At 35.5% G+C, this 16,331-nt stretch overlaps 1 protein-coding gene across 3 annotated transcripts in view; it reads right to left on the reverse strand.

Moving 5' to 3' along the window:
• The window catches only part of BBS9 (Bardet-Biedl syndrome 9), a 298,687-nt gene that overhangs the window by 259,295 nt on the left and 23,061 nt on the right, over nt 1–16,331 (reverse strand). For all 3 annotated transcript variants that reach the window (XM_039548173.1, XM_039548172.1, XM_039548174.1), the window contains 4 exons: nt 9,211–9,385; nt 5,588–5,672; nt 3,757–3,940; nt 2,337–2,466 (listed from right to left, as the gene is read on the reverse strand). In XM_039548173.1, the coding sequence (XP_039404107.1) occupies nt 2,337–2,466; nt 3,757–3,940; nt 5,588–5,672; nt 9,211–9,385 (574 nt within the window). The remainder of the gene's footprint in view (nt 1–2,336; nt 2,467–3,756; nt 3,941–5,587; nt 5,673–9,210; nt 9,386–16,331) is intronic.

The following is a 16,331-nucleotide window of genomic DNA, read 5'->3' on the forward strand; positions in this document are numbered from 1 at the left end:
CCGCTTGTCTTTGATTCTATTTTTCCTTTCATGTTTCTGAAACTGTGATGGAAATCAAGCAGTTTATACTGGAATTTAATCCCAAATGTTGTAGTAAATTATCTTTATTTACATACTGGTATTGCAATAGAGAAATAATGTGTTTCACGTTATTTTAAGGGGAAAAATCAATTCATAAATAATAAGGAGGGGCATACACTAGAATCACAAGCTGCTTTTGTGAGGCAATCACTACTTCTGCCACAAGGGATTTACATAAAATAGCTTCTAATAGGGCTTTTCTTATCCAGCAAGGCAGAGTTACACCTTAGAAGTAACAGACATTAAGCCAAGGAGAAAATACAAATGAATATGTCTGAACTGTAGAGACAGCTGCTTTCAGAATGCTCCATTTGCTTTGTAAGTATTATTGTTTTAAAAGTGAAGAAAGTAATTAATTGGCATACATCATATTTAAGGCCCTTCAGTCTTTCAGCAGTGTAGGATTAACAACTTTATGCTTATTAAAGTCCTTAATATTATTTATGTTACACTAGTGCTGTGCTCAGAGGCCCCAACTAAGACTGAGGTCTCTCTTGAGTACAAGAAAATCATTATCACATTGACTCACAAAGAACTCCCTTTCAAATTATTTTTAAGAAACACCAAAACAAACACATATGCCCTGTTTAAGCCAAATTACTATCTCTACAAGCTTTACTACAGTTTAGCTGTTTAGCTCATGTTTTCTTTTTTTAATGCCAGAAGGAAGTACAAGCATACTGCATATTTTTCAATAGACAGACAAAAGCATAGCTCAGAAACACACAGCCCTGGACCTCTTCCTGCCTTTCAGGCCACTGGGTGTAGGCACACAGATGTTCCTTCATTTATCAGTACCTCTATAAAGAGGTCTGCATAACTATATTGCTGTCTCTCTACCTGCTAAAGAACACAACCCCAAGTCAAACCCTGGCATTAGTAGCTCTGTGGGAATTCAGAATCTAGCTAGCAAACTGAGCTGGGACAGATTTAGGCTCTCGAATTTCTCCCTAATATCAAACTTCTGAGTGTTGAAGTTCACAGGGAACAGGCAGAATCTGCATAAACATTTTAGACAAATTATTGAAACAGATGATTCAATATAATGAGTTTCCAAACAAGTAATTGTATATACAAATGTTAGTACAACCTGCTGTTGTAAAAATCAATGGTTTTTTTCAAATTTTTGTAAAGCAAATATTTTTCCCATACTTCAAAAGCTCTACTGTCGTATCCTGCATAATTAACTTCTGGGTTATACTAAGTGGCCCAGTGAGACTGTTCATTATATTTCACTTGTTAAGACCTGATGGATGAAAGCCAGCCCAACTCTCTCCAGAGTCTAAGAAAAAAATAAACGATGAATAATTTTTAAAAAAATAGGTATCTATTAGTAACAAACAAAACACAAATATCCCTCAGATTACTCTGCACAAGTCACTAAAGCTACTTAGTCAGATGTTGCATTTCCATTAGTTTGGAGGTAAAATGCTGGGTTTATGGTCAAGTGTTTAGCAATCCAGCATATGTTGGCCCAGCAGCCACCAGCCTGCTGGGGATCAGAAGATTAATGTGACAAGGATACTCCTACTGCATCCTCTATGGTCATAGGCACTGGGCAACCAGCACCCAGCCCAGCTCTGGGGGCACACAGTACAGGCAAAATTCAATTGTATAAAAACACTGGCTGAACCTTTCTGTAGTTTGCTTATTTCAGTTACAGTCTTGGTGCAAGTTTTAAACATGTCCTAGCTTCTCTTCGCCCAATCCCCCACCCAAACAGTTTTTCCCTGATCTGTCTTATGGTTCTTTTACAAAAAGTTTTGGTCTGTTGCAGTGCAGCCCTGGGCAATTTAAACAATTCCTTAATTTCCATAATTTAACACTGGATTTTAATAATCCGTTCCAATAAATAATCTCTGGAATGCATATGTTCTTAAATGCTTAATGAAGAACAGATTTTCAGTGAGATTCCCTATTTTCCTGTCTCAGGGAAGGTCCTTGCCAGATTGCACAACCACACTTTTCATTCTTTTGCAAAAGAAGCTACTGGACTGGAGCTATGAGACTCCAGGTTCAAACCTCACTCAAGAAAAACACAAAACCTAAAGCACAATAGAGCAATTCTAGTATTGTTCTAGTACACTCATTAATGAAATGAACATTTTACAAAACAAAGGAACAACACTTAGAATTTTCCTTTTAAAAGTTACCTTATTTGTTACATACCTCAGAATTATTTTTTAGGATCTAGAAGCAAATTACACAACCAGAGATTAATCTAAGTAAAAAGTAAACTTTAACAAGTTACTTACTGAAAATTCGCTACTTTTACTGAGACAGGAATGCAGGGAAGTTGAGTGGCCCATTTCAATGTAACATCTTGATAAACATTCAACATTTTACTGTGGTTTGCAATTAAAGTGTTTATTGTTCCTTCTTGCACTGTTCAAAGATTAAAAAAAAAAATTTAGGTTGAAAGATTTTTTCAAAAGCCAGAACTTTTCTTCGAGGCTTATATAGTTATGTTTTCTTTTATTTTTAAGCCATTAGTTATTATAAATTAATTTAATATAAAGTGTCAAAAGATAGGAAAGTTACATTGACACTAACCAAGGACATATGTAATTAATTATGGATACCAATTTCAATTGCATATTACACAATATATGCCACAACTTTCCAAGGTTCTGGCCAGCCATGTTTGGTAATTTAAAACATGACAAACAAAAACTCATAATGGCCATGTTGGCATGCCAAGATAAATATGACAAAATACACATTGATTAATATATCTGCCACTTACACTATTCATTAATTCATTAACTTGTCAATACCAATTAAATGTCTATGCATTGATAGGGTTTATTTACAGTATAATTCAAATCAGAAAGTATAATATGTGAAAATTGATAAGATCAAATTTATAAAGACTAAAATGGTATTTTAAGTTCAAAAGGAGACACAGTGTCAAAAATTTATGAGATTTTTTTTAAACATTAAAAGAGAATAGGTATTAAGAGTCTGTATTTATAACCAAGTATCTAACCAAGTTGTTTCCACCAATGTAGTAACAATAAACTTTGATTTTTTTTTAAGAATCTGTAAATATCAGAAGGTCATAAATCAAAAGGTTCTCAAATAGAAGGTCCTCAAACACTAGTTTATTCTTCCAAAGACTGTCATTCTTCTGTGTTTGTTGCTTTGATAGCCTGGGCACTAGACAAGTACCTCAATTTGGTGATAAGAAAATATTTAGATTCTAAAAATTATGGCACTTCACAAAAAGTAACATTTGAAATAAACTTGCCCGGTTCAAAAAGAGAGCTCCGATTTCACATCCTTTCTACAAATCATAGAAATACAGAATCATAGAATGGCTCGGGTTAGAACGGACCTTAAAGACCATCTAGTCCCAACCCCCATTACCAAGGGCAGGGACACCTCCCATTAGACCAGGTCACTCAAGGCCTTATCCAACCTGGCTTTCAACACTGCCAGGGCTGGGGCAACCTGTTCCAGTGTCTCACCACCCTCACAGTAAAGAATTTCTTCCTAATATCTAACCTAAATGCCATGGGCAGGGACACCTTCCACTAGACCAGGCTGCACAATGCCCCATCTGCTTATTCAGAAAAATATATTTATTTAGTGGGGGAAAAAAAAAATAAACAAACAACTTTTAATTCTAAAAGCAACCAAGATAAGGTTAAGAGGAATCTTCCTTTTACAAACCTGAACAGTAAGGAATGAAGCAACTCGGACTGTAATCAAGTTTTTTCATGAATCGTATTTGCCCATTATCCTTAAGGCAAAAGAAGTTTCTCTCACCAAGCACAAAAACAGAAGAAACTCCCTGATTAAACGAGACAACGCATATATCCAGTGCTTGCTCTCCGATGTTTAAGACCCAATCCACCTTCAAAAGAAAAAACATGCTCCAGAAATCAATTGACAGCTAAAGACACATTAAAGACAAAACTTTGAGAAGGCTCAGAACTAATCAAATTACATATCATTAACATAGATAGAAAAGCAAAATCAAGGTCTTTTTCTGGATGAGAATTATCCTCTTATTCTGAGGGCAGTTTGTAACTTTCCTTAAGGTGACTCAAGCAGCAAAAATGTCTTCTTTTTAAAATAGTCATGAATTGTTGGCTATGCAGTTCAGCTAAGTATCTGCCTCTGTATGTGTCCTTGGTTATTAAGGACAAGGATAGGGAGCAAAAGGCAACAACTTACTCTACCAATACATATACATGGAAAACTAGAAAAACATTTTAGGTGTGTAAGCCAATATTTATGCTTGCAGTTACTCATGTACACCCTTTAATCTGGAGAATGCTCATGTATGTCATAGTTTGTTTACTTCTCCAACTACATACATTGATATAATAAACAACTACTTACAAATCCTACCTCACCTCGCTTTAAACAATACTACTGCTTATTGATACATTTCATTGGGTTGTTTCTTCAGCTCCTCTGAGAAATTTCAACTAAATACACATGCAAAAAATGCTTTTGACTTCTGCCAAGCTGGTTAAACAGAAATTTAGAATTTCTGAAGTAAAAATATATCAAAGTTAACTGTCAGCACTTCCTATAGGAACAGTATCAATCATTTCACTTAAAGAGCATAGGATGTGTCAGCAAATATCCTGGCGTATCTGATGTATGAAACTGGAAGTGCCATCTTAAAAGTTAAAGGGAAAAATCGAGATTATTAAGTTTGTTTCCATGTATGCTTCACATTTTAGATTTTAAAAAACTGTTTCATTTGCAGTATATCTGATGAAGTCTCCAGATTTTTTATTTATAAATTGCCTTCTCCTACTTCTACATGTAGGATTCAGCCTACGTGTATTTGAAAAATTCTACAATTAGCCAGCTTGAAGGAAGATGCTCTCCCAATACTTTACTGCTGTACCCAAAATATGCTGAATCTAGCATTTTATATATGCAGTATATTTAGCAGACAAGCAACTCTACTGCAGGACCACAAAGAATTAAGTTCTCTTCCTCTTAAGAGGAGGCAGCTCAAATATTAAACAAATTAGTGACAGAGACCTCCAGAAGACTATTGAATCCACAGGTTTTTGACAAAAAGAGTTCAGGACACTGACTATTTATGGAAACATTTCACTGTGAATTTTTCTCTGAGTACAAAGGATTCCCCAAGGAGAATGAGATTAACTTTCTACAATACAAAGTCACAACTAGACTTCATTTAAAAACATAAGCAATAATTCAGGTGTACCTATTTATCTGTTTTACTACAGTGTAGGTTCTGTATTACGAAGATTGCCTTGGAAATAGTTATCTCCAGTGCAGTTCCCTCTTTTTCTTTTCTCATTAGAACAACAGCAAGTTTTAAGGCCCAGCCTCAAACAACTGAGGCCCAAAGAAACCTTAATAGAAATCTACTGGAGTCATTCCATTGCCTTTAGCAGCAACTGGATCAGGTCCTTTGTCAGCAGACAATGTTTCCATTCCTTACTTAGCATCGGTCATTTCAATATTTGTGCAGTGTTCATACAGGGTACGTAACATAAACAGGTTTTACCGCAAGTCTTTTTCCAGAACTGAGTTTTTGCTGTTCTGTGTCTTGTCTCTCATCAGCATCTGTTGCAAATGCCAGCACTTGGTATCTGTTACAGGCAGTTTAAAAAGATTAAAAAAAAAAAAAGATATCTTTGTAGTTAATACCTTTACATTAAGTAAGAAATAAAATACAATTATCATGAGTATACATACACAGTAAAATCACAGTCTAAAAGGATGATTAGAAAGTCTGCTGCAACATATCTATCATCAGCAAAGATGTTAAGAGTAATATTAAGAGCAGAATAGCAGCTAAGTATAAAGGTAGAAATTAAAACAAACATTTCTATTCAGATTTCATGCAGAATTAAAATAAATTCAATAGTCTGAATATTAGGGAATAGAAATACAGACCACAAAGAAGAAACCAATTATCAAATTGTGAAATTGGAATTCTAATATAAAATGACTTTTTTTGCTCCTATTAAGATTTTTAAAAACTTCCTAAGCTACTCAGAAAGTCTGCTCTATCTAATATTTTAACTGGCAAGCACCTCCGTTAAGTAAACTAAGTGGTTGCAATCTAAGAAACTTCAGTAAACTGAAATCATCAGGTGGCACATTTAGCAGAAGTTGGAAGGTTTGTGGGAGGTTTATTATTTTAACTGCCAACAAACCATACTAAGAAAAATTGGCAATGAAAACACTTGAACAAAAGATAGCAACTGGCATGAAAGCTCTGCACATCTGTCCTCTTCACACCTATGCAATCCTCAGTGGTCAAACTGTGTCCTCATTGATTCGTCTGTAACTGTTTCCTGAATTTGTGCTGGTATTGTAACTCACTGATCTACCCCACTTCCTGTGTATGCACATAGATAATCTGTGAAATACAGAAGTTTTCTACGTAAGTGAAATAAACAATAGAATGAGACCCAACATAAACTTATCCAAAAGACAGCATTTATTTCTTGAAATCACGGAGTGCCATCAGCTCCTAAGCTTAAACCAACACAGTTCTGAATGTTCCAATTCAATCGAAACTAACAAGACATATTTTTCTTCACTGCCAAAATTAGAGATTTAAAATGATAACAACAATATTCCTCACATTTCATGCATGTATTGTGGTGTAGCAAAATGATACAGCATAATGGCCATATAGTAAAACACAGGAAGTTCCACCTCAACATGAAGTGCTACTGAAGGATTTTAGTTTCTAAAATTGTTTTACTTCCAGAAGTAAACTATGTACTTGGAGGCAGAAATTTAATTGCTTAAGGTGAATGCTGTGACCTGGTTAATAATACTAAGAGAACTGCTTTTAGTACAATTAGGATGTCTTTAACTATCCTCTGTATGAATAAATTTACTTCCCTTTTTCAGTTTAACACATTTATAAGAGAAGTTGCAGATTTACAGAATCATAGAATCACCGAATAAGTCAAGTTGGAAGGGACCCAGAAGGAACCTGACCTAACAAAATTTTCTCTTTTCATGGTATTTTACTGATAGTCTTGGAAAGCACCTTGACATTTTATTAACTAATCAGAGACTTAATATGGAGGTACCAAATCAAGTTCACATCAAACAGCAGTACATACTGATATTTAAGTACCAGCTACCTGCAGAGTCTTGCATGAAAAAAACCTCAAGCCACAGAGGACCAACACAAACTTTCGATTCAGTTATCACATCAAGCATATAAGAGGCATTTTGCTTTTAGATCTTGAAAGAATTCAGGATCAACACAATAAAAATTGCTTTCAAATGAAGCCATTGATCTGTAAGAGCTATAAGAAGATGGATAGTTTGAATTTTGGCAACTTGTTCTGCTAAAAACACTAAATAGAATTGTTGCAATTTTTATTCAATACCATAAAAATAACCTCTTCTCTCCCTAGCATTTCCTTCACTTTAAAAGAATTACTTAACTCTGTTCTAATATCCTCATAATTCAGACACACACTAGAGATTAGTTCCATTAGTGTCTTAACATTTGACACTAAAGACCAATAACCAAGTGAAAAATTCCTTTAAAATTATATCTTCGCACAGCATGAATGGCACACTTTTGAATTAGTAACAGACTGATGAAAAATTTTAGTCATATTTGTTGTAAAGGTCAAGAATCTGAACATAAGGAAAACATATGAGATGTTCATTTTATAGGAAAAAATGTTTCTTTATTCCTTGACAACATTAATAGATTCTATTATAATTTTATTCTAATACTATATTAGAATTTTTACTCTAATTTCTTAGGAAAATTACAAATTTTCCATTAAATTACTTTTACTTGCAACATATATATCTTGTCCTGCATTAAGCAAACAATACACGATATCTATAATCTGATCAATCTTAAGCAGCAAAATAAAGAGTATTGCCTGAGAACTACAGGTGACAGAAGAGGGTAGTGTGACAAAGCATTGTGTTCAACTAACATTCCCTGGATTAGATTCCCAGGGCATTATTTATAAAAAGGGGCATTCTTATTTTCTTTAATATATATTATTACCTCTGAAAAAAATCATTAAGGTACTTGTCACCCCATTACTTCTGCATCATGAGATTCCTCTGAATGGCAACCATATCCTTCCTTTCTATATTAGCCACTTCCAAAAACTAGACATTGTCCTTGAATTTCAGGACATGCATTCTGTCCTACTGTCCAGGATGAAGATGTTAAGGAAATACTGGCTCCAGTATCATCGTCCCTTATCTTTGGCTGCTAGTTAGAACTGTGAACAACTACGGCTCTGTAAGCCTAATAGCTCTGCCACTTTTTCATCCATTTTAATGGGTGTGGATTTTTGTCATCACAGGTAGTAGTTCTGCCCTAAACACCACCCCACCGCAATTTACTGCTAAGCCTAGAGATTCAATAACCGTAACATTATTCCTCTGTGAGAACAAGGGTCTGCAATAGGGAAACGCCTTGTTTAAGGAAGGCTTCACAGCAGACATCCACCGCAATGTCCCACTGTTCAAGCATCCACCTGATTCTAAACAGATGGATACTTGATAAACTCTCAACATGGTGGTTGCATCAGAGAGCCCCATGGATTCAAGCCGCTCCTCCACAGTAAATACAAATGCCCCCTTGTCTGTCTTTCAAAATCTCTCTCATTCTCTTTCTTATTCTCTATTAAATTTTTGTCTAGTTGGCCTTATGATACATAGTCCCTGTGCTTGGAGGAAGTGCAAATGTCTTGCACAGTCTTTACTTTCCATATAGTTCTATTTTTCTAAATGTTGAACCCATAAACTTAATACGGTGACAAACTAAAATAGCTCACAACAGTTTCATCCATGTTCCAACACTGAAAGCACAGGCTAGACTGAACTGAAGCAGGGAAAAACCTGACACTTGGGAGCAACATAGCCTTGATAAGCTAGCAGACTTAATACCTTTATAAAAATAAAACAGGACCATAAAGTCCTCAGGACTCACAGCACATTTTGTTCTATGACTGTACCAAGACAGTAATCACTCAGCAACACACAACATCTTTCCTGCAACTACCTGCTTTTGCATACTCCAGTAAAGGCTTTAAAAATTAAACAAGATTACTTTCAATGTGTTTACCTAGTAAATGATACCACCAAAGTACACTATAATTACTAAACATAAACACATACTTGTAACTCTCAACCTGTTGACAAGAAGACACTGTAATGAAAGAGTCTGTGCGCGAGCTGTAAGCCAAGGGACCGGGCAGAAGAAAACCAGGTAAAAACCGGCCAAAAGCGTAACTTTCTTGTTCAAATAACATGAGCATCCCATCCATGGACTGTATGCAGATCAAATCTCGACCTAAGGGAAGCAACAAAAAGACATACAAAGGAAACAAAGCAATGTATTTGTGTCATTTTAATCCTAAAACTGTGAGGAAACTAAAATTGTACATATAAGTAATCCTAACAAAAGCAAATTTTCATTTATGGGAGTGTTTATTATGAGGAAGAATACTAAATATTCCAACCTCAATAACAGCTTACTTTCTAAAATAAACAAACTAGATTGGGGGGCGGGGAATAACATTCAGAATACATTAAAAAAAAAAGGCAAGATATTTTGTTTCAAAACAATACTCCTAAGGATATAACTATTACTATTTCAGTTTAAAGAAATGTTTCAATATTCCCAAAATGCCAAATTATTCTGGTTCTTAAATGCTTCCATACCTTAAAAGCAGTCATAACAACTGTGGTTTAAAAACAACCAATTCTATTCTTTCAAGTCCTACAAATATGTATTGTTGTGAAAATAATACCATGGTAATGTCTTCCACATTTTACATTCACATTTTCTGTCTTCAAGGAAAGAAAAAACAAAAAAGATCCAACTCTGTATTACCAGCAAGTCTAAAAATAATACCAAATACAAAATTCAGCTTGGAGTAAATTACTTCAAGCCTCATGCATTATTCAGCAGCCACAAGACATGACTTAAGAAATGGCTCATCATGCCTCAAGTATACCAATCTAAATTCAAAGTCTCATTGGGAAGATTTCTGAGATCAGAAGATGATTATGCAGTTTGCACTTCATATGCAAGGGTGACAATTCGTGCAAACAATATTTTTCATGCATTCAAAGAGAGCTATACCATTAAGACTAGCACTTCCTGAAGCCGATAGATGCATCTCTCCTGAATTCATAGATAAGCCTTTATCTAGCAAAGACTACATGAAATATTTGTAATTCAAAATGTCTATTCACCTCGATCAAAATACTCTGTTTTGCCTCAGGAATGATTCTGTATGCATGAATGACCCAAATAAATTGTCTGTTCACTAAGTTCCACCCTCAATCCTTTAATAAGTTTTCTAACATAGGAAGGTGAAGCAAAACAAAAATAGACTAAACCTTCATTCTTACAGTTCCGGAAAGGTAACAAAAGTCAAAGAAATATTCAATATCTGAAAAAGCAGCAAACGTACAGTGCAAAACATTGTTCATCTTCACTGTGATTCTTCACAGAAACTTTAACTACTTAGAAATAAATAGCAGTGTAAAAGGCCAGAAAGTATGTCATATTACTTGTCCTTGTGATTGAAATACACAATAAAAACTTAGCTTCAGGTAAAAACAGAAAAAAAAAAAAAAAAAAAAAAGGAAGATAAAGCAGCAGCATCCTTCCTGCCTCCTTCATCTCTTTTTCAGATTTTCCTATTTTCTAAGAATTAAGATGTACAATCCTTTTTTCCAGATTCTGCATGTAATTCACAACACGTCATAAACCCTATTACAAATAACAACCATGTGATAAGAAGGACATTTGAAAGTGCAATTCATGTTGTTCATTTGGTTGAGGCAAAGTTGAATCTTTCAGTCTCTAGTGAAAAGACAAGAGGAAGACAGACTCTTCTCTGTGGCACCCACTTACAGAACTAAAGTAAACAGTAACAAACTGTATCACATTAAATTCTATCTGAACATAATTTTCTTTTTTACTGTGAAGGTCATCGAACACTACAGCCCATTTTCCAGAAAGGCTGTAAATTCTTCTCCCATAGACATACAGAAAATACAACAGAACACAATCCTGAGCAACTTCTAGCTGAACCTGCTCAGGGAGTGGGATTGGACTAGGTCATGTCAAAAAGAAGAATCATTCAAATCAGATATTCAAAGAAGTCATTCTGTCTTTTATCTCTGAACTACTCTATGGCATCTACGGTAGATTTCTGTTCCTCTAAAATGTGAAATTTCACAGGATTTAGTCCTAGCACATGCTCCTGATCAGAAAAGAGTAGGGAAAATTGAGAAGTTTTGTACTGGTATGCTATCAGTGTTAATGACACCCAGCCTCCACTTCCCAATAGTTGCTGAAATTATTATCACACTGCTGATGCAGTCCAGAAAGAGTATGAGTGAGTCAGCTGTACAAAATAATGATTAACCAGTAAAAGTTCCCTTAGGAGCTAGTACAAACACTGATATCCAGTAAAAGGTGCTAGCCCACTGGTTGCCACCACACTCTCTTAGGTACGGTTATTTTAAAGCATAGTTATTGGCTACTACAAATAACTAGTGGCATTTTTATTTGACAGGCAAGAAAACAGTGCTTCATAATCCAGGTGTCTGTGTGACCACCGTTATTCTACCTCTGTTACCTCAAAATCACATATGTTCACATTCAGCATCAGGCTTACTGCAAACCCTCTCAACACTTTAGATAGCTAACTGTTCAGTTCCACTTCTACTTTACACCTTTATCAAGAATGCAACCCTGTAAGTCTTGGTATAGAGAATCTTCAAATCCCCTTCCAAAGTCTCCTGTGCATTCTCCTACCATCAGTAGCGTGCTACAGAAGAAATCTGCAGCTGTCTGACAGCCCTATTTCCTGAATTTTAACTTTCAGAGTCTAACTTTGGTGGAATTCCCTGGCACCTGAACCCTGAAGACAAACTGATTACAGATAGCAGCTTGAAATTTTTATTTTAAAAGGCACAGTAGTAGAACACACTTGTACATTGGGGTTTTTTTAAGGCTTCTTGTTTTTCATCTTTTCTTCCACAGAAAGATATAAAGTTGGGGGGGAAAAAAGAATGAAAAATTAAAACTCTGCATAAAATAATTTAAGTCACAAAAAAAAAAAATAACAACAATATTATTTATATTTAAATTTTTACTATGTTACTATTCCATTTTGAAAAGTTCAAAACATTGCTTGATATAAGATCAAAAGTAAAAGACATTTAATTGCAAAGTGAATGCCCCTACTACCACAGAAATCTTACCTATTTTGCAATAGAATTAAATTTCAGGTACTCCTGTATACTGATGGTAGTGAGAAAACTGTCTCCTAGACAACTGCTGACCACAATCTTTAGGGTTTAAGCTTGTCTAAAATATAGTTAAGTTGTTAATTTCTACAGTTTCATCTCTTCTGATGAAAACTATAGCAGATACAATAGATACAAAGTGATAATCTAGTAGACATATTACAATTCAAATAACAGAAAAAAGTAAAAGTCATTATAAGTGCTGAGGTGTTATTGCTTAAGTAACAAATAGCAATAGCTTCTGTTCTTCTCTATATTATAAATATCGATCTTATTCTTACCAATTCCCTAACATCATGAAAGTGATGAATAGAAACACTCCTGCAATATGTATGAAGCTACTATGTGTCATGCCAAACATAGAAGCATTCATCTTTAGCATGCACAATCCCCAACCACATGCAAATATCATTGTTAAAATCTCTCCTGTTTTAACAGTAGTGACACAATTGAATATGACATGACGTAATATGACAAGTTCTTTAGAGCACTCCAATGATCCCCAAGCACACTGCAATACTGAACTGTACTGTCTAGAGAAACAGAGGCACAAAACTGAATCAGCAATCACTCTTTTGGCCTTTAAAAGCATAGCAGCACTTCTTAATATACCCACCACTTTGTTCATCATATTTGTGCTGTTCCTACTCAATAATTTTCAAATTTGGATTTTAACTAGCTTGTACTAGTGGATCAAACACCAGTTATCCAAACAGGTAAAGCATAACTAAAGAAAATTAAATTGTGTATGAACTTTTATTTCCCAGCTTTTTATAGGTCAACTTATTTCCTTCAGCCATTTGTTTTTAATGTGTAGCTAGTGAATGGAGTTTTTATGTTTCACTTTGAGAAATGCAGTCTTCCAAATACTCAACCAGAAACGTCCATTTCAAAAAAGCTTATTGCAGCCAGTTGGCCTTGCCAGTGACACATTTATAAAGTGAAAATATAAACCGCAGTGTTTTCTGCATATCAGATGGAATCACTTAGTGTACTCTACATAGTTTCAGCAGTTTGTATCTCAAGAGGAATGCCCCTTAGCCAGAAACTGCTACTTTTAAGCACAAGTTTAGCTACTGTTGTTTTGTAGTTTTGTTATTCTAGCAGGATAGGAATATATTTACATCACACTTTTAAGCCACAATGTTTTTAGAGCTAATGCAAAGACAAAATGAGAGGCAGGTGGTAGTTCTTTGAAATAAGCTTCTAATTAAAGCTATTTTGGAGCTCAAGTTTTTTTTGCATGTTAATGATTTCCTGTACTCTGAGCTTCCCCTCTGGCACCAAATCATTTTCATAAAACGTACACTACATAATCACAAGGCCTGAGCACCACATGAAATCAGGCAATGAAAACTACACTGGGATAAATTGGAAATCAGAAAAAACTTCATAAAATTACAGAGTTTAGGAAGATGTCAGCAGAGAAAACTTTAACTGCCTTCAATGGTAATCAAATACCTCACGAAAAAAGCCTCACATGGAAGGAAGCATCAATGAAATAAAATTAAAAGACAAACTGGCATTTACAACACACTCAGGAGCCTAAGAGCCCTTTAATGATACATGGGAAATGTTTTCCTAATATGATAAAAAAGTGACCAGTGAAGTGATACACATAAACTATATTCCCACACATGGGAATACAAGTTCCTGTCCTGACTTGAAACAAGAAAGTATGTTCTCCTTTTCCTTTATCATTGAAATTTGCCCCTGAAAATTCTCGCAGCATAGGGAACACAGACTTCTCCAGCTCAAACCCAATTTGGAAAATTCTACTTGCTGCTGAGTGTAGCTCCTTTAGCAAAGCAGATCTGGGGCAACTGTGAGAAAAGAACTTCAGGAATCAGGTCTGATGAATGGAAAAACCATTTGAAAATAACTTGAGCAGTTCTTCAAACAATGTATGCCTAGTAAAAGGCAAGTCTTACATTACCTCCCTAACCCGGTGCAGGAAGCACGTGTCACTGTACATTCAGAAAGAACTCTGAATTTGCTAGCTTGGTGGTCTGGTGGCTGCTCCTTGCATAACTACAGAAGGGATCAAAGTTCAGGACTTCAGCTGTGGCCATTCATCCTAAGCCAGAGGATCTGACTGCCAATACCCTGAACACAAGCAAAGAGGAAAAGGAAAATTGCCCTGCATCACTCAGTGCTAATGCAAGTACCCATCCCAAATGATGCACAAAGTGTACGCATGTTCCAGCTGACACTGACTGGGTGCTTTCCTGCTGGAATTGAAAAATCACTCCAATGGGAAGGAAATAAAAATAGAGTAGTGGACAGGAAGAGAAAAACTTTAAGAGAAACTAAGGAACGTGTTTTAGGAAAACACTATGTCCTTATTCTACTGATGTTAGCTTTAATTATTTCCTAATCCGTTCTGGATATTAAAGTATTGAAGTAAAACATATTCCTAAGTCCCAACACAAGAGATGCTCTCTCTGTAACAGCACTCTGTGTAAGGAGCCTCCCTGGTAAAGTTATAGTAAAACATGGAGTCAGAGCTGCCACGAGAATAGAAAATAGCCTTGCTTCTCTCATCCATCAAACTGTATTCTCTCTACCTAACCTCTTGTAGATTTGTGCCTGCCATAAAACATAAGGAGAATTTTAGATGGAAAGGGAATCTTGAACTACTGAAGTATCTCCAAAGGCAAATCAGCCCTCACTCACACAATTAATCCCTTAGAGACCTGTTATACACTCCTTTGTTCTTGATTCAAGACTTACCACAGAAGATGACATAGTTAAATTATGCGACTTGGGAATGATGCCTTTAAATCTCATATTAACCTGAGGTGATGGAAGGACCCTTAGGAAAAACACTAGTATGCTTCAAAGGAGTAGGACAGATCAGCAGGCAGTATAAAGATCCCAAAGTATCATAGCTGCAACCCAACTAAAATTCCTACTGAAAGAAACATGGTATTTGGCACTGTGTAGACACGACAGGTAAAGCCTCTTCCCCTAAGCAGACTATAGTACTAAAATTTGTTTATTACAACCTCTATATTAAGGAAGTAATTTTTTCCACATTTAAAAGTGGATGTTTCCACCTAGTGCAAGAAATTGTCTCAGGAAAAATGTTCAGGCAGCTGTGAAAGCAGTGTCACTCAAAGTTGCTCTCTTTTTCAATGCAGAAGATTAATTATAGACAGCATAAACAGGGGAGGTCTTGAAAATGGTTGCATGCATAGATGTAGCCTGAATAATAACGATTCATGAAGAGATGGTAAAATTCTTTTCTTTAAATTCTGTTTGTTGCCATAACTTGTTCAGTAACTACTTTTCAGGCCCTAGCAGCTGCAGAAATCTTCTTCTAAGAGCCTTGCATTCATACAGGCATTACAACACTGGCATATACTTTTTCTAAAGCAAGTAGGAGAAATTCCAGTCTGTGAATCTTTCTGCTCTCAACTGAAGTTATACATCTATCATACATTATATAAATATTATAGAACATCTTACTGAACTAGCAAATCTCCCACAAACAAGTACTGTCACCAGTTGCCCTTCCAAATGAGTAACATTTGACTGAATAGTTTCAGGCACGTGGATGTTTTTAGTGAATCATAAATCAACAGCAGACCTTTCACTGAGTTCAGTTGAAGTTGAATACATGCCCTATTTTTCAATATTTTAGGTACTTTCAAAAGTTATCAGTAAGATCTTAAGTCACCACCATAAAATAAATGTCAACTTTAAAATTCCATTTAAAACAGACCTGAAAACTTATAACCAAACAGAACTATATGATCCCACTGTTAAAACCCAGTGAAATTCCCCATCTTTTCTCCTACTTCTCCTTTTATAGTCTCCTAAGACTAAGAAGCTTCATGATTGCTAAGCATTTCCCAAAGCACTTTGACGTATGAAGCTCTGTCTCACGGAGGATGATGAGTGAGTCAACAGCTTATGGGTTAGGATTGAAGGGCAGACTAGTGACAGTGTTGTGGGTGATTGCT

Source organism: Corvus cornix, chromosome 2, assembly GCF_000738735.6.
Source record: "Corvus cornix cornix isolate S_Up_H32 chromosome 2, ASM73873v5, whole genome shotgun sequence".
NCBI lineage: Eukaryota > Metazoa > Chordata > Aves > Passeriformes > Corvidae > Corvus > Corvus cornix.